Source organism: Asparagus officinalis, chromosome 1, assembly GCF_001876935.1.
Source record: "Asparagus officinalis chromosome 1, Aspof.V1, whole genome shotgun sequence".
In the NCBI taxonomy this organism is placed as follows: domain Eukaryota; kingdom Viridiplantae; phylum Streptophyta; class Magnoliopsida; order Asparagales; family Asparagaceae; genus Asparagus; species Asparagus officinalis.
In genome coordinates this window covers 8,369,105-8,385,678 of record NC_033794.1, presented here as the reverse complement: position 1 = coordinate 8,385,678, position 16,574 = coordinate 8,369,105, and the positions used below count along the sequence as shown (strand labels likewise).

At 36.2% G+C, this 16,574-nt stretch overlaps 1 protein-coding gene across 2 annotated transcripts; it reads left to right on the top strand.

The window, feature by feature from the left end:
• Positions 336 to 11,760, top strand: LOC109848369 (protein tesmin/TSO1-like CXC 5). Of its 2 annotated transcripts, XM_020417840.1 has the most exons (9): positions 336 to 845; positions 2,291 to 2,398; positions 5,879 to 6,056; positions 7,723 to 8,073; positions 8,349 to 8,449; positions 8,599 to 8,693; positions 9,158 to 9,559; positions 9,717 to 9,804; positions 11,109 to 11,279. In XM_020417840.1, the coding sequence occupies exons 1-9, from the start codon at positions 643 to 645 to the stop codon at positions 11,158 to 11,160; spliced, it is 1,578 nt and encodes a 525-aa protein (XP_020273429.1). In that variant the 5' UTR covers positions 336 to 642; the 3' UTR covers positions 11,161 to 11,279. The 2 variants fall into 2 exon arrangements, with proteins under 2 accessions (XP_020273429.1, XP_020273420.1); XM_020417831.1 differs by lacking the exon at positions 9,717 to 9,804 and having other exon boundaries at positions 11,109 to 11,760.

The following is a 16,574-nucleotide window of genomic DNA, read 5'->3' as shown; positions in this document are numbered from 1 at the left end:
AATTTTAAGACAGAGACATTAGGGAAATCTCTACCGTCCTTCACAAATCGTACAAAAACTTCAAATCTCAAACATTCACGTGTCATATAATTTCTAGCGGGAAAATTTCTCCTCTCGCCTTTTATTTTATGCTCTTAATTTAATATTTATTTAATTAAAAAAAAATAAAATGAAGCGATAAGCAACGAGGAGAAACCAGCCGTCCTTTAAAATCCGACGGCCACCAACCTAGAATCTCGACGCCTATGAATTTTATCCGTACGATCCAAATAACAAATCTCAGCCATCAAAAGTTATCCTGATAAAAATCCCACAGTCCAATAAAAAAATTTGATTTCAAAAACTAGAGAGGGAGAGAGAAAAAGATCATTAGCTTCTTCCCCCTCTCTCGATGCTCCTCTCCCCTTTCAAAATTAAACCCTAATCCTTTCTTCATCCTCTCGTAATCCTCTCTTAAGCCTTTTGGTTTATCTCTTAATTTGATTTCTACTGTTCGATTCGTCGTCAGCGGACGAGATCTTTTTGATCTGAGGGGTTTTGAAATTGATGCGGAGCGAATTCCTTTGAAATATTTGTTGTTTTCATTTTTCTGGCTCTTATTTTGTCCATTTCTTCGATTTGGTGAAGATTTTGACGGCTCTGATGGAGCAAGGGACTTCATCGGGGCCGTCGGATTTCCCGCCGAAAAAGCTCGTTCGGCATTTCACGGCTCGTACTCCGGCGCGACACCGCCGGCGGCTTCCGGAGAGGCGCGCGGTTGCTCCTACTCCGCAGCCGCCTCCACAGAAGCAGCATCTGACGTGTCCTGCTGCTCCGATACCGCGGCCTTCAGTTCCAATCTCGGTGTGAGTTTTCTGTTCAACCTTGGGTCTACAATTTTGTTGTAAAGTTTGAATTTTGTTGGGTTTTTTTGTTACTTTTTGTTGATTTTGTGATTTGGTGCTCGATTGCTGTTACTTTTGGAGGTTAGTAGTTAACTTTTGGTTATTTTGAATTTACTGTGAATTTTATATGAATTTTTGATGAGGAAGTAAGTTTGTTTCCTTTGGTTTAACAATTCATGAATTATATGGTTAATTGAATTTCTTCTGTTGTGTTTAGCTATGAAGTTCAAAATTCTGGAGTTTCAAAATTTGGGAACTTGATGCGGCTCTTTAGTTCCTTCTATTGCATTTAAATACTGGTATAAAGGAGTTATCTTTGATTTGTAAAGTTATTGTGCCATATGCGAACCGATAATAGGAGACAGCAGACTTACTCTGATTTTGAAATCATGAATTTTCCCAATTATATGCCACATTTTGTGGGTTTCATAATTATAGATTTGTAACACCTCTTTAGATTCATCTGTTCCTCCCTCAAAACCTTGACTTTTCAGCTATCCTCCTTCGATAGCTCCCTGGTTCTTGCAAAATAAGCGGCTAACCGCTAAGCATGGTTTTAAATATCGGCCGATAATCCGATATTATCGCCGAGTTATCAGATTTGGGAGCTTTCCGTTAGGATAAGTAGGAATTTTAATCGGTTATCGTTTTTTAGGATTTATCGGTGAGTTATCGGCGATAAATGTACTTATTGGCCGATAAGGGAGGCTCTAAATATCGGCTTTATCGGGCCAAATTTTGTGTTCAATTTTCGGGTAATGGGCAGTTATTTAGTGAGTTGTTAAACCCGACCCGACTTGCTTTCTACAATTGGTTAGTGATTCTAAACATGATTATTTATACTTTGGTATGTTTATATCTCATTAAGTATGGTTAGATTACATTTTTTGGTTATTATATTATATATATATACACCATATAGTATATCTCCGATAAATCCTACTTATCCCCGATATATCCCCGATTTTCGCTATCCGATAAGGATTTTGACCGTCCGATAAATCCCCAATAACCGATATTTAAAACCTTGCCGCTAAGTGAACTGTATTTCTACACTCTCAGAAATGTACTGTATATCTACACTCTATGGTGCATGCTTACCGCTAAGTGAACTGTATTTCTACACTCTCAGAAATGTACTGTATATCTACACTCTATGGTGCATGCTTACCCCAAAATTTGGGATCTCTTTTTTCTCTCAGAAATGTACTGTATATCTACACTCTATGGTGCATGCTTACCCCAAAATTTGGGATCTCTTTTTTGTCTTTGTTATATATATGTGGTACATGCCTATGATCTTTCAAACATATAGATATCTACCTTCAAGATTCATGTTTCTTTAGATACTTTTACTGTAAGAATGAAATCACATAAAATTATCTCCTTGTAATTTTCTGTTACAGGAAGCCAGAGTCACCAAAATCACGACCGAGACCTATATATGAAGTGAAAGACGGTACCCCAACAAGGAAAAAGAATTGCAATTGTAAACATTCAAGATGCCTGAAGCTGTATGTTCTATGCCTTCATTTACATTGTTTACATGGATTTTACGCCAAAATGAAGTTTTGATTCACTGCTTACTGTTTGTTAATGTTTTTTCACGTGCATGGAGGGCATAATATATGTAGTTCAGTAGTTCTTTATAATTTAATGGTACAATATCTTGTATGTGATATCTTTCTAAACATAAACATCATTTATAGACTGGAAGAGCACAGTGAATCTCACCCATTTTGTGACATATTTTAATGCATGTAAGAATTGTTAATTAGATTTTATGTTGCTAGTGAAAGTAGTGGCAGTGGTATGCAGATGTTGTTAATGATTCTGCAAGTCTGCAAGAAGTGGGCTATATCCGTTTTAGTACATCTTATAGTGAAGACTACACAATGTCATAGACATCAGACCTAGTTTCAGATGCACTCCTGGTCTTATTTGATTCTGCAAAGTTCTCTAATTCTAAAACCTTCATCTTCATATGCATGTCAGGCCTATAACTTATTTTGAAGAAAAGAAGTGTAGATTTTTATAAGGAAATATTAACTAAAGCCTATAGCTTCATTCTTATATAATTGCCAGTTTTTAGAAGCGAAAGGTGAGGTCAAGGTGATAAAGTACTATGTTGCATGTGGCGAGAGGCCCCAAAAAAGGCGATTGCCTCAGTGAACCGGGGCGATAATCTTCAAGAAATTCATAAATGTTATAGATAATATACAAATAATATGCAATTAAACACCATACCAACAGGACAAATCTTTTACAACTGAAGTCACAACTTATGGTACCTGACAAGACACAGGCCATCTACATATAGCAGTAGGCAACAGATAGTGAATAATAATACTAACTAGGAACTACTAACATGCGTAATTTAACAACAAAGTTTGAGCTTTCAAGGGTCAAATTCTAGAATGCACTAGAGATCACGCGCGTGCGCCACACGCCCGCGCACACTAAGGTTAACTACAACAAGAATAGCAAAAGATCAACCAAGAGAAAAGGAAGGAAAAAAAGCAAACTATAATTTATCGGACAAATCTCACACCCTCAAAAAATTTAAATAGAGACTCCTTTCATTCCTTCCCGCATGCCTTAGGTAAGCGCCTGAGACGCCTCTGTGAGCTCTTGAGGCGCCGAAAGGCTCTCACCTTAGTAACCTTCATCTCTTTTGCGATATGAAAGGCACTAAGGTAAGATATCACCTCGCATGAGCACCTGAGACGCTAGGGTCTTTCGCTTTTAAAACACTGATAATTGCAAAAGAGAGAACGGAATTGTGCGAAAGAGGTTGGTGGAGAAAGCTGGAGGCCTTTGCCTTATCTCATTGTAGCTCAAAGTCAATAACAAAGGAACTTATCTTGTTTTCAAAGGAGACCGAGAAGAAGGAGGAGTGTGAGAATGGGTAGAAGTATGCTGCGGGTGTTAATGAAAATATTCCAAGAGATCAAGGAGGATAGTGTGCGGCAGAAATAAAAGAGGTTGTTTACATTTACTAGTGAATTTTGTGACAACCACTCTTACATTGGATCCTACTATTTTGAACAAGTGGTCCTCATGAGAATTCAAGGCTAGGCATTTATAGTTTTTTTTGTCTTTATCTTTGTCTTAGAATTGAATATTATTTAATTCTGCATATTTGCTATCTTTTCTCTACTTGTAGATGCTTACCATAGTAAACTTGGGAAGGTCGCTCATCAATTGCATGAGCTTCCTCTTAGGCTGCGTGAGCAATAAAATACTCGAGCAGATTTTCTTATCTTCTGACTGGTCTTCTAAGAATTTATGGCAATCTCCTCTCGTCCATAGTTTCCATGCAGAATCTTGCAAACTTGAAGGGTAAATAATAAGAAAATATTTAAAATACTCAAACAGCGATAATTTTCAAGATTCATATTGATGCTCCCTTATTGTATGACAATCATCTTAAATTATATAATGCAGAATTATGTTTATTTATGACAGGTGCTAGTGAAATTATGTTTCATGATTTATAAGGAAGTTACGCCTACTGCTTTGGATACCTAAAATTTTATTAGCTAATGGAAGGTTCTAAATAACAGAAGATTAGTTTATGGAAGGTTGTGTTTAATAGATTGTTCTGGATTGTTGGAGATAGAGGGGATGCTTATTATTCATTAATATCGTAGGTTTCTTAGACGTTTTCACACACTGACGTCTATTTATGACATATAAGAATATGTGTCTGAATTATCGTTATTCCAACATTATGTACGTCGTGTGTCACATGTAAATGGAACCATGATGTTCCTTGCTCTTAGTAAACATTTCATGACACCCTTTGAGTTGTGGCAAGCATGGTTCTATGGAAGAGCTCAATTGGAAATGAAACTTCATATTTACCTACAATTGATGAATTTATCTTCTTAAATTTTTATTTCTTGATCCAAGTTAATTACATTAATCCTTCTCAATAAACGTCATTCTCTTCTGAGGATGATAGAGCATATGCTGTAGCTGTCAATTGTCATTCCGGGAAGGAAATAATGCAAATGATCTCTTAGCTATTAAATTTTACTTGTAGAGATAGGTACAAAAGACTCAACTGTTAGACCCTCATATATGCAATAACTTGCAAGGAAACATGCTTTACTTAATTATTTCCTATTTGTAGTCTCTATATTTTCTGAAGATTAGAATCTTACCTATGATACTGTACATAGCTCAACTAAATATTTAGGAAACAATAATCACATATTTCACACCATCGAGTATAACTTTAAAGGTCTGTTGTTACTACACACTATAGTTTTTGCTTGACTCAGCATATTACTTGTTTGCAATCTGAGGCGACTAACTAATTTAAACATGACTTCCATGTTGGAACATGGAGAATATGGAAGCGAGATATATGGTATATTCATGTTTGACCTTGTTTCTTGTGCAGGATAATCTACATCCATTTAAGATATTGTGCATTTTACGTCTATGTCACATGGTTTTCAAAATATAATGGGTATGGGTCATAGTTTACCCTTATTCATTATCCACCCTAAATTTTCTCTTGAAGCATTTTGCCTAGTAAGTTAATAGCTAAGCAAGAAATATACACCCCTTTATGAAATAGCCAAAAGCATAAAGTATCCTTAAATATTATTTGTGTACTTTGTCATTAGCCTGATGCTAACTTGTAGCTTTTTCTAATGCTACCATTTTGTCCATGTGAAAAAGATTAGGTGAATTTATTGTTACTAATAAAAAATTGAGAATAATCTTTTCGTATTTTTCTTCATCGTTTTAGGAAGTTCTTTTAGATATTAGTCTTTCAGCTTAGTGAAAATCATGAAAGTTAATAATTCTCTTCTGTACTGATGTGTGCCAGTGTGTATGAGCATGTGCGCGTGCATGCGGGTGTGCACATACTGAGCAAAAATGCTGGGATTTATGAATTTACATTTGTCATAAGTATATTTTGAATGCTGGATTTCCTTCCATGTTATTTCACATCTAATTTTTCAAAGCATTGCCAGGTATTGCGAGTGTTTTTCGGCAGGGGTTTATTGTGATGGCTGCAACTGTACAAACTGTTGCAACAACGTAGAAAATGAAGCTGCCAGGCATGAGGCTGTTGAAGTTACTTTAGAACGCAACCCCAATGCATTTAGGCCAAAAATTGGTAGTAGTCCACATGCCGTCAGGGACAATAAGGTGTGTTTCTATCCATATTTTGGTGTATTCTCTGAATTCACTATCCATAATTTGCAACCATAATCCTTAATCTTTGTTATCTTCTTGAACCTTATACAGACATGACCTCTTTTACATTATATGATTGGTAAGGAAAAAAGTGATACTAATGCGATAAATTCTTTTGATGATTATTACTTATTATAAACGAAAATTTATGCACGTCAAATTTGAAGCATCTTTTACATCAGGCCCTGATGGATCAGGACACGACGAAGATGATTGAAGCCAAGATTTTGTAGGAAGGAACTTATAATTTAGCTAGGATGAGGTTTGAGATTCCGGAATTTAAAGTCTAGAGAATGATGCAATGACTATAAATTGTTCTATTGCATCTTATATTTGGCTAGCAAAGAAAAATTAAAGATGATGATGATGCAAGGTTTCTACATTATGTGGTGACACTGCAAATTAATAATCTTTCATTAAGATATAAGTAGTCATGCTGCTCATGCATTTGGGTCACCAAAATTGACAAGTTCACCTGAAACTTGGGAAGTTTTCCATTCCATGTAGGAATACTGAAACTGCACATTAAACTTCTGTCTTGATGTGCAACTAGTTTAAAGTCTCTTTTGAGTTCTTGGGTTATGTTGTTTTTTGAAGGTATCAAATTTTTGATAACTAATAAGTTGGGAGAAAGCAAGCTTGACTGACATCTTTACTGAGCATTCTCATCCATCATCATGCCAATTTATTGCAATTACAAACCTTTATGCAATATTACATAATATTTATGCATCTTTTTGTTATTTGCACATTATCAATAGTGGTGTTAAACGTTTTGTGTGGAAGAATTTTGAAAAGAAATCTAACTTTATGTGTTATAAAACAATTAAGTGGTGTTAAACGTTTTGTGTGGAAGAATTTTGAAAAGAAATCTAACTTTATGTGTTATAAAACAATTAGATTCTGGGCCAAGAAAACTATTATAGAATTTTGAAAAGAAATCTAACTTTATGTGTTATAAAACAATTAGATTCTGGGCCAAGAAAACTATTATTTTGGTAGTACACTATTTTGAAACCTAACTTGTCATACGTTTACAGCCCACATGAAAGTAGTAAAGCTAATCCAAAAACCGACTTGTGGGTTTTACTCTAAAAATTTTGCTTGATATTTTGGGTTCGGGTACAAAATGCTCAGAAACCTACCATACCTGGCCCGTTGGCACCCCCTAGCATGCTCTCTATAGTCACACTTTTACTCATTCACTTTTTTCATGAACAAGCATTGGATTGAAACCAGACAAACATGCTTCTGAGGTAAAAATGCTCTCTTACATATTATTACAGTTCCAAATCATATGGACGCGTCCAAGTTTAGAAGTCTTTTTTTTTAATTTACAATTGAGATGAGACATTTCCCCACACTTTCAATAACCTGTGGGAAAGGAAAGAAGGCACTTATTTGAAGATGATAACCACTTAGAAAATTAAAGCTCCTGTCTCCTAAGGGACACAAACACATTTCTAGGTATTAGTCTTTTCATATATATATTTCTGACCATCAATAATGAATTTGATTGCTTGATATTTTAACATTGTCATTCAAATCATGTTCTCAAAAGAAAATTTCATTAAAAGTTCCAACTTTGCTATGTGCTAAGAGGAAGCATTTATGGCAGGAAGAGGCGGGATCTATAGTTGGGAAGCACAACAAAGGATGTCATTGCAAAAAATCAGGCTGCCTCAAAAAGTACTGTGAGTGCTTCCAGGCTAACATTCTCTGTTCTGAAAATTGTAAATGCATGGACTGCAAGAACTTTGAAGGAAGTGAAGAGAGAAAAGCTCTTTTCCATGCTGACCATGGAAGCTCCTTTACCTATATGCAACAAGCAGCAAATGCTGTCTTAAATGGGGCAATAGGTCCCTCTGGCTATGGCTCTCCAGCATCGAAAAAGAGGAAAAACCATGATCTCTTTTATGCCACATCAGTAAAGGATCAACCTGTTCACAGGCTTGCATCGTTTCCCCAGGTAAATCTACAATGTCTGCAGTTAAATCTTCTCTATGTCCTTCAAGAACAGCTTCCACGTCTGTTCTGAAAGATTGCAATAATGGCATGGAAAATAGCTTATCAACATGAGATTCCTTTGACTCTGCTATTGTAGCAAGAGGATTTGATTTTTTATCATTTTATTGAAGCAAAGCAGTAGCATTATTTCCTAGTACATTTATTATTTATATGTACGATGATTTTTAACAAGTTTATAAAGCACTAGTTGAGCTTGATATCCTTTTTCTTTATCAGGCTAGTAATTTGAAGTCTTCAGGACCTCCTCCTTCCTCTTCCATTCCTGTTGCACGTGCGGTGAATCCTGCACCAGTAGGATCATCTAAAGTTACATACAGGTGGAAATTTTCTTCTAGTCTTTGAACAAATGACCCATCTCTACTTTACCCCAATTAATGTCTACTGTTTTATCGATGTTGATTTTGTTTCAAACAACCATTTCCATTACATTTGTAACGAAAAGTTCTCTCTGTTGTTTATCTTGCAGGTCTCTTCTAGCAGATATCGTCCAACAAGAAGACGTAAAACAGCTCTGCAGGATATTGGTGGTGGTATCAGGAGAAGCTGCGAAATCACACCCTGGTATGTCTAGTGAGCTAGGAGTTTTTGCCCGTGTTCAAGCATTTCATTCATCTTTCTGTGAACATGCATAACTAAGGCATTTAAACTCAAGTTAATCATCCGGATCTTTTGTTTTTATGTCAGAGCTACTTGATGTTCCTTCTGTGTTTTTCGTGAATAGAGAATGATACCAATTCCATTTTTATATTTCCCTTGTATTTTCATTCCTTGCTTTCTTTACCTGTGTGCATGATTTTGAGAACAACCTTTTTAGTGGACAAGCTCATTGTTACTTGTGGGTATACAGGATTATTTCCTTTAGTGCGTGCTGAATTTACAGTAGGGAGTCTGTCTGGTAACTAACTGATTCACTTAAGTTTGGAATGGCTATTATACTTATCGCAATTATTAGTGTCTGATTTTCTATTTCCTCATCTCCTTTAATTTAATTTTTGATGTATATAACTCAAAGTTAGATTTTGCAGATAAAAAGAATCAAGAGGAGAAGCCAGCAGAAAGAGATGAGCATACAGAGAGCCTGCTTGCATCCAACCATGAGAGGGATGAGAGCCAAAGAGAACCATATGTTCGGAAAGTGTCAGCTGATGATAGGTCTAGTGGAACTAATGCTGATAAAACTGGCACAGAAGATTCTGGATCAGACTCTCTTGATGAGCAGAAAAGTGATAGGCCTATGTCACCTGGGACGCTTGCGCTGATGTGTGATGAACAAGATACATTATTCGTGACGTCCAAAAACCAAAGTACATCTTCAAGGTTTCCGCAAAACCGAAGTATGTCAGAGGTCTATGCCAATCAAGAGAGGAGCGTCCTGACAGCATTCCGTGACTCTCTCATTAAGCTTATCCATTGCGGAAGAGTGAAAGGTAAAGTTTCTGTCAAATTTATGCACACACGCCACTTACATTGCAACATGCATCTAGACATATTAAACAAAACAAAATTAGTTTTTTGTCCCCTCAAAAGCGATATCAATGAATTTTTTAATTCTTTCGTGGTAACCCATTTTCTCAACATTTTTAGTTATACATGCACTGCTATTAAAGAATGGGCATTGTAACCTAGTGCTGAGACATCTTCATCCAGGGGCAGAGCCAGAGTTTCTAGACAGGTAGGGTACTGAGATACACCAGAGAAAATTTATTTTAGAGGAGGATGAATTTATTTTAAAATTCATTAACTATTTATAAAAATAGTTATTAATATTTAACACCTTAGTTTTTTTCCCCCTGTAAGAGATAGTTATTTGTCTCAAGTTTTAGTTGGTCAAGGAGAACATCGTCAAAGTTATTTGTGTTTCAAGAATGAATTTATTTGTGGTGTCAAAGTACTATAGTAATATTCATATTATTTTTATTAAATCAGTTTTTTGTGGGTTTTTTTTTGGTTTGGGGGTGGGGGTAGGGTAGAAAAGGCCTTGGCCAAAATCAAAGTGGACTATCATTCGTTTTCTTTTTCTTTAGAGCATATAAATAATGGGATTAATGTCTAAATGGAGCCACCAAAGGCTTTGGCTCCCACTAATCTTCATCACATTTCAAAGTTAAGAATAGAGTTTCAATGGAGGATCCATCAGTATTTTGTGTTCTGTTGAGTGATAGTTTAACCATCTGTTGCTTCACCATCATCCAAGCCATTTCCCATGACCAAAAACTAGCCCAACGTATAGTTTGTAGCATTTGTTAATTTTCATTGCATTTGCTGTTTGTTTCACTGAAAATTGCACTTCTGTTCTCCTATTCCGAGTCAGTCTTCAAGTAGAGCAACTTTGCATTATAGAGCATGTAGATAATTTGTGCAAACTGTTCTGCGAGCAGCTGTGTAACCATTGAACAAGGCTGTTTTGCTGCAGGCCGACCAAGTTATGGTCAATAACCATTTTTGTGGTTATGCCATTTAATACTATTCGTGTGAGAATGGACTTGATCCAGTCACGTTTGCATGCAACTGAAATCAAACTAGAAAAATTAACCCAAATAATAATAATAATAATAAAGAGAAGGGAAAAAAGGAAACAGATCCATGATCTTAAATATTGCATGACGAGAACAAGATTCACTAACTGAAGCTACTATATTCTTGCTAGATTGTCAAAAGAATGCTCCCTAATGTGTATGATAAAGTTACCAAAATTGCAAATTAGAAGATTAATGATTTCCTTGATGCTTTGATCGGAGTCATGGGGATAAATAAGAAAAACCCCATCTACTCACTCAAATGATTTTAGGGACTTAATCAACCAAGCTGTCTAATTCCTAAAGTTATTCTAGTTTATTTTCAAGAAGTCGCCAAATTCACAAAGATTTATCATTTGACCATATCCAAATATAACCTAATTGTGGTTCCTTTCGTAAGGGATTGATATTTTTTATTTTTAAAATTCTGAATTTTTTTTTTGGGTTTGTGATGTAACAGAATCAAAGTACTCACCAACGATGACAATGAAGTCAGACTTATTGAATTATAAGGAGTCGGTAGTTAATGGCAATGCCAGAGTGCCATCGACTTATTCTCAGATACCTCAGACTGTAAATGTGATCCCCGTTTCGTCCAATAATCATCTGCCTTCTAAATCTGGAAACCCAATCACGGAAAATGGTGTTGTAAAATTGAGAGACGGTGAATAATGAAATGTAAGAAAATAAGTTTGAAAGGAAAGTAAAGCGAACTTCTTAAGTCAAGTTCCTTGTTTGTAATATTACAACAGCCATTGTCATGGCATGTTGTGCTAAATACTGGTTGCTAGTACTGTATTGGCCATTCAGCATGAGGAAAACGAAGAGGGGAAAAATGATTGTCAGGTCTCCAGTGACCTAATTTTTTTATTTATTGTGATTGATGTAATTTATATGTAATTTAGTTTTCATTTGGTTATGTTTATCGTTTGTAGCTGTAAATGTTTTCTTTTGACCAAAATTTTTCCGTGTCTTGTCCTTGAAGTCTATGGCATATGGAAGGAAACGTTTTTCTTTTAGCGAGGATGAAACAAGGAATCTTTTTTCCTCCAAGAGGGATGATGATTTTTTCCATGTAACAGCTAACTGCAACAATGATATTATTATGGATCCATTGCAACACTGTGCTCCTGTATCGTCATTTGTATTTGTGTTGTATGTTGTTTTTTCAAATTTGGATTAGCTGTTTCAATCATCATGTAAAGATATGCCATAGCAATAAATAGATTTTAGCAATTCTATTTATAATGAAATCCTCTCCAATTAGTTGGTAATTGGAAAGGATTCCATTACCTAAATTATAATCCTCTATTCTAATTTCAAGGATTGAGATGAAGTTTTTTAGGATTCCCATTATCACAATTTTCAAAGATGTAATGATTTTCATTATCGTGATAGTGATTTTAAAGATAGTATTGAAAACATTATATGGTTTATCTCAACTCTTGAAATTGGAATAAAGAGTAAGAATAAAGGGTAAGAATTGAGAGGATATTGATTAGGGCTGAGCATGGTTCGGTTTAAACCGAAAAAACCGACCGAACCGGTTGAAAATTAACAATTCGGGGCGGTTTCTTAATAGCGTGGTTCGGATCGGGTTGAAACGTTTTCAACCCGAACTGTCCGAACTGAACACATCCACCAAACTTAGTTTTGTAACCCGTACCCGCTAAACTCATACCTAATTTAGGAAACCCGCTTCATTCAGATCCATTTCTTTTCTGAATTTTCTCACACGCTCCCCAGGAACCAAACTCCCAAACAGCGGACAAATTTTCAAAACAGACTTCTTTGCCAAAAAAATCCCAAAAACCGACCTGTTTCAAACTTAATTTCAAAAACCGGCCCAGTTGGCTGAAACTGGGTCGGTTTTTTGAAAAAAAGTTCCCAAATTTCATGGGAGTTGAAGTCCCGTGAAGTTTTTTACGTTTAAAAAACTTCACGGGACTTCAACTCCCGTAAAGTTTGGGAACTTTTTTTCAAAAAACCGACCCAGTTTCAGCCAACTGGGCCGGTTTTTAAAATTAAGTTTGAAATGTGTCTTTTTTTAGATTAATATTTAAAACATGTTGGTTTTGAAATTTTGTCCCCCAAACAGCCCTAACCATCACTATCGCCGCCGACTCGCTGCCTCTTTGCCAGCGCCGACTCGCCGTCTCTTTAACACCGCCGACCCACCGTCTCTTCAGACTTCAGTCTTCATCATCGTCGCCGCTGGAACTTCTTCGATCAAAAACAACTCTGAAACCCTAACGTCTATCTTCCTCTATTTCTTTCTTCATCATCACTGAACCATCTTCTCGAGACCCATCTCGTACTTTGGAGACACCTACAGTAGAGGTATCAACTGAAACCCTAATTTTTATTTTATTTTTGAATTAAGATTGGTTTAATTCTCGTTGCATGTTAGTAAACTGTATTGAAATTAATTTTGATTCATAAATGATTATTACCGAGGAATACTTTTATCACTAACAACTAAAAAAGTCCTTTGATTTATCCTCAGTTATGAACAATTATAGGATTATTATGGTGGAATTAAGGGAATTAAGGGAGTCTTATAGCGCAAGTACCCCTCACAAATTGAGAACAAAAGGCTCAGTTCAGAGATTATTTTATTTTTTATGTTCTACATCTTTAGCAGATGGATTCAGTATTTTGTTACATAATGATAATAATTCAAGTTTATTCAAAGCTTTATACAGATGACAATTTATTCTCTATTTGTTTGTTGCTTGTGATTTCGACTCTGTTTAAGTTAAGCGCGTTTAAGTTTTTTATACATTTGAATGTGTCAATATCAGGTAAGAACCAAACAAACTTAACTGAACCGAACCAAACCGCACCAAACGGACATGGAGCAGTTTAGTTCGGTTCTAAATAATAGACGGTTCGGTTCGGTTGGTCAAATTTTGATCAAAAACCAAACTGATCGACCGTTTGCTCACCCTTAATCTCGATTTAGATGGACAAATTTTCAAAACCGACCCTTTTTCAAAAATATTTCTAAAAAATGACATGTTTCAACAATATTTGTCAAAACCGACCCAGTTTCAGCCATCGGGCTGAAACTGGGTCGGTTTTGACGAAAGAAGCTTCCAAACTTCACCGGACTTGAACTCCCGTGAAATTTAGCAGCCATTTAATTAAGCTGCTAAATTTCATGGGATTTCAAGTCCCGTGAAGTTTGTTTCAAGGATCATTTTTCAGAGAAACTACTCTCTGGAAAAAGCGACCTGCAACTCCACGGAACTTCAAATCCTGTGGAGTTTCGCTCTACCTATATAAGGCAGACACGATCACTCCCGTGACCCACGCCCTCATATCCCACGCGACTCCTCCTGAACCCGACGCCCCTCACCTAAACCCTAGCTGCTCTCCTGAACCCGACAGGCCGACGCAGCCCTTACCTGCGCCCCTACTGCGTCGCCACACCGACGTCGGCCCTGTCGCCGGCCCACCGGACATCACCGCCATCCGTCACCCCCGGAGTTCACCAGAAATTAGGGCATCATCAATATTAAGGTAAAATCTTAAAAAAAATATAATCCTAATTTTTTGTGATATTCTCTAACGAACCTTGTCTGGTGATTTACTTTGCTAAAAAATTACGAGTTTTGAAATTTGGAAATTAGATTTTATGCGAAATTATTGTGAAAGAGAAAATGGATTATAGGATAATAAATTTTTAGTAGATAAATTTCCATTATTGTGAGAGGTGGAAAATGGATGTATCAGCACAAATCTCCCCTCCGTATACCACACGTTTAGAGAGTGAACTATACTCAAATGCTTTGACCTATTATGTTTTAATATTGGTATGGAGTTTTTCTAAAAAAATCCCAAATTTCTACCACGCACGCCATAATTTAATATGTAACAGTATACTATTGGATTTTACTTAGGAGTTGGTTGTCGTTTTAATTTACGACTTAAAATTTAAAGGTGATTATTCCTTAATCAGAATTTTTTACTCTTTGTTGCATGATGATATTTATTCTATTGATGAATTTTGCGATCGTAAGTTTGTAATTTTCCTTTGTTCTATATAAATGGGTTTGTAAAAATAATTGAATAAATAAATAAATAACTATCTCTGTATTATAATAATTTATTATCTCCTGTGTATTATTTGTAAGGAGGTGCTGAGTTTCACTAACTCCTTTGTGCATCAAGGACAACATCTAGTTCCTATACACGAAAAGTCTGTTTACGGGGAATTGTGCGAGATGAATTGGCTAAACATTTGGAAAGGTTTTTCTGGTTTGGTCTAAACCCATTGGGACTCCGATACACATATATTGCTACATTAGCCACAATGTCAGCTCACAGGGAAGGTGTGTAAGTCTACGCCTTTTGTAAGAAATAATAAAATTATCCACATCCCAGTGTGAACTATTATGGACTTTTAACTTTCAATTATTATTTTTGCAATTAAGTTAATTTTGGCTGATGTGGGTAGGTAATTAGATACACAGCAAAGTTCAGATTCATAATCTGTATTTTTTGCTTCACTGGTCACCAGAATAAAACTTAACAGACTCAAAGTGACTATGGATGAATGGGGTGTTTCCCCAAATTGGAATATGGAAAAAATTATATGTTTAGCACTTCGAAGAGACGACAGGGTTCCATTGGCGAAGTAGCATCGGATGGGAACTAATATAGACTTTATTTGAAAAACATCAGAAAAATGGGGTGTGGGGGACAAGAATATCAAGGTTGAAATTTTTTTCTAGGGCCTTTGTCCACAGGTTTAAGGAATTACTTCTGCTCTAATGTTCCACGTAGGGGACTCGGGTTGTAAGTATGAGGTCAATCGCAATGGCGTATGGCTTTTAATTATCTCACATTCACTAACACAGAATGAGGAAGAGCTGATAAACACAGTCTGGAACAAAACTGTTTGAGTACCAGCAGACGGATTTTACCAATTTTCGGAAGTAATTTAGGGAATTGTGTTTGGCCATGTTCCGAAGGATCCTTACGGTGACGGGGGGTAGTTGTCAGTCATCCACTTTCTCCCGTTCTATGTTTAAGAGGACATGCCACTTTATAACAAATAAGCATTTCGACTGTACATAAGCAATATCCAAGTTTACTACTAGGTTTGGCTCGCCATTGATTATGCATCCCTTAAAGCGTACGTTCAGTGTTGTTAGGGTGCATGAACTGTATCCCAATATTAGGGCAAACGATTTGTAAGTACCCGCATTATTATATATGCCCACCTGACGATCAATCGAATCCCAGGATGACTCTGTTACATGGATGGTTTTTAATATTGATGAGGGATGGAAATTAACACACAATTTAATCAGCTAAAGGGAGTATAGTCACGTTATTTTTCCCAAAACTAACCGATTTTTGTATTCATATCCAAACACAACTCGACTCGTCTTTGTACCCGCCTGTTTTCATGTGTTGTGCATGCGTGTGCTCGGTGGTGTGGGTGTGTGTAAGATACAAACCCTCGGAGGTAAAAATTTTAGCAGTATTAGTGGAGCGGTGGCAGAGGTTGCATGTACTAAAACATTTAGGGCTAGCAAGTGACTAACCGCCGTGACGACAAGGGGGTGTATCTGCAATTAACCCTCAAATAATTAGTTAATTGATGACTTTCGAGTAGGCGTTTCTAATAGAAGTAAACCATGAAAAACATTAGTTATTGATTGACTTTGACTGTTTAAATAGGAGAAGTGAAGTTTTAAAAAGTCATATGCATGATTGCAGCAAAACTTAACAAAGATTCTGATTTCCGTGTATATTTATGCCTAGACAGAGAATAGGGATCTCGGATGGATGGAAAGTTTTGAAGAGGGAGTTTATATGAAATTACCGCTCAATAAAAGAGATGTTATATAAGTTTGAGTTTGGCAGATTCTTTTCACTGTTAAAATTGGGTCTTTTGTTGCTGTCGTTAGTA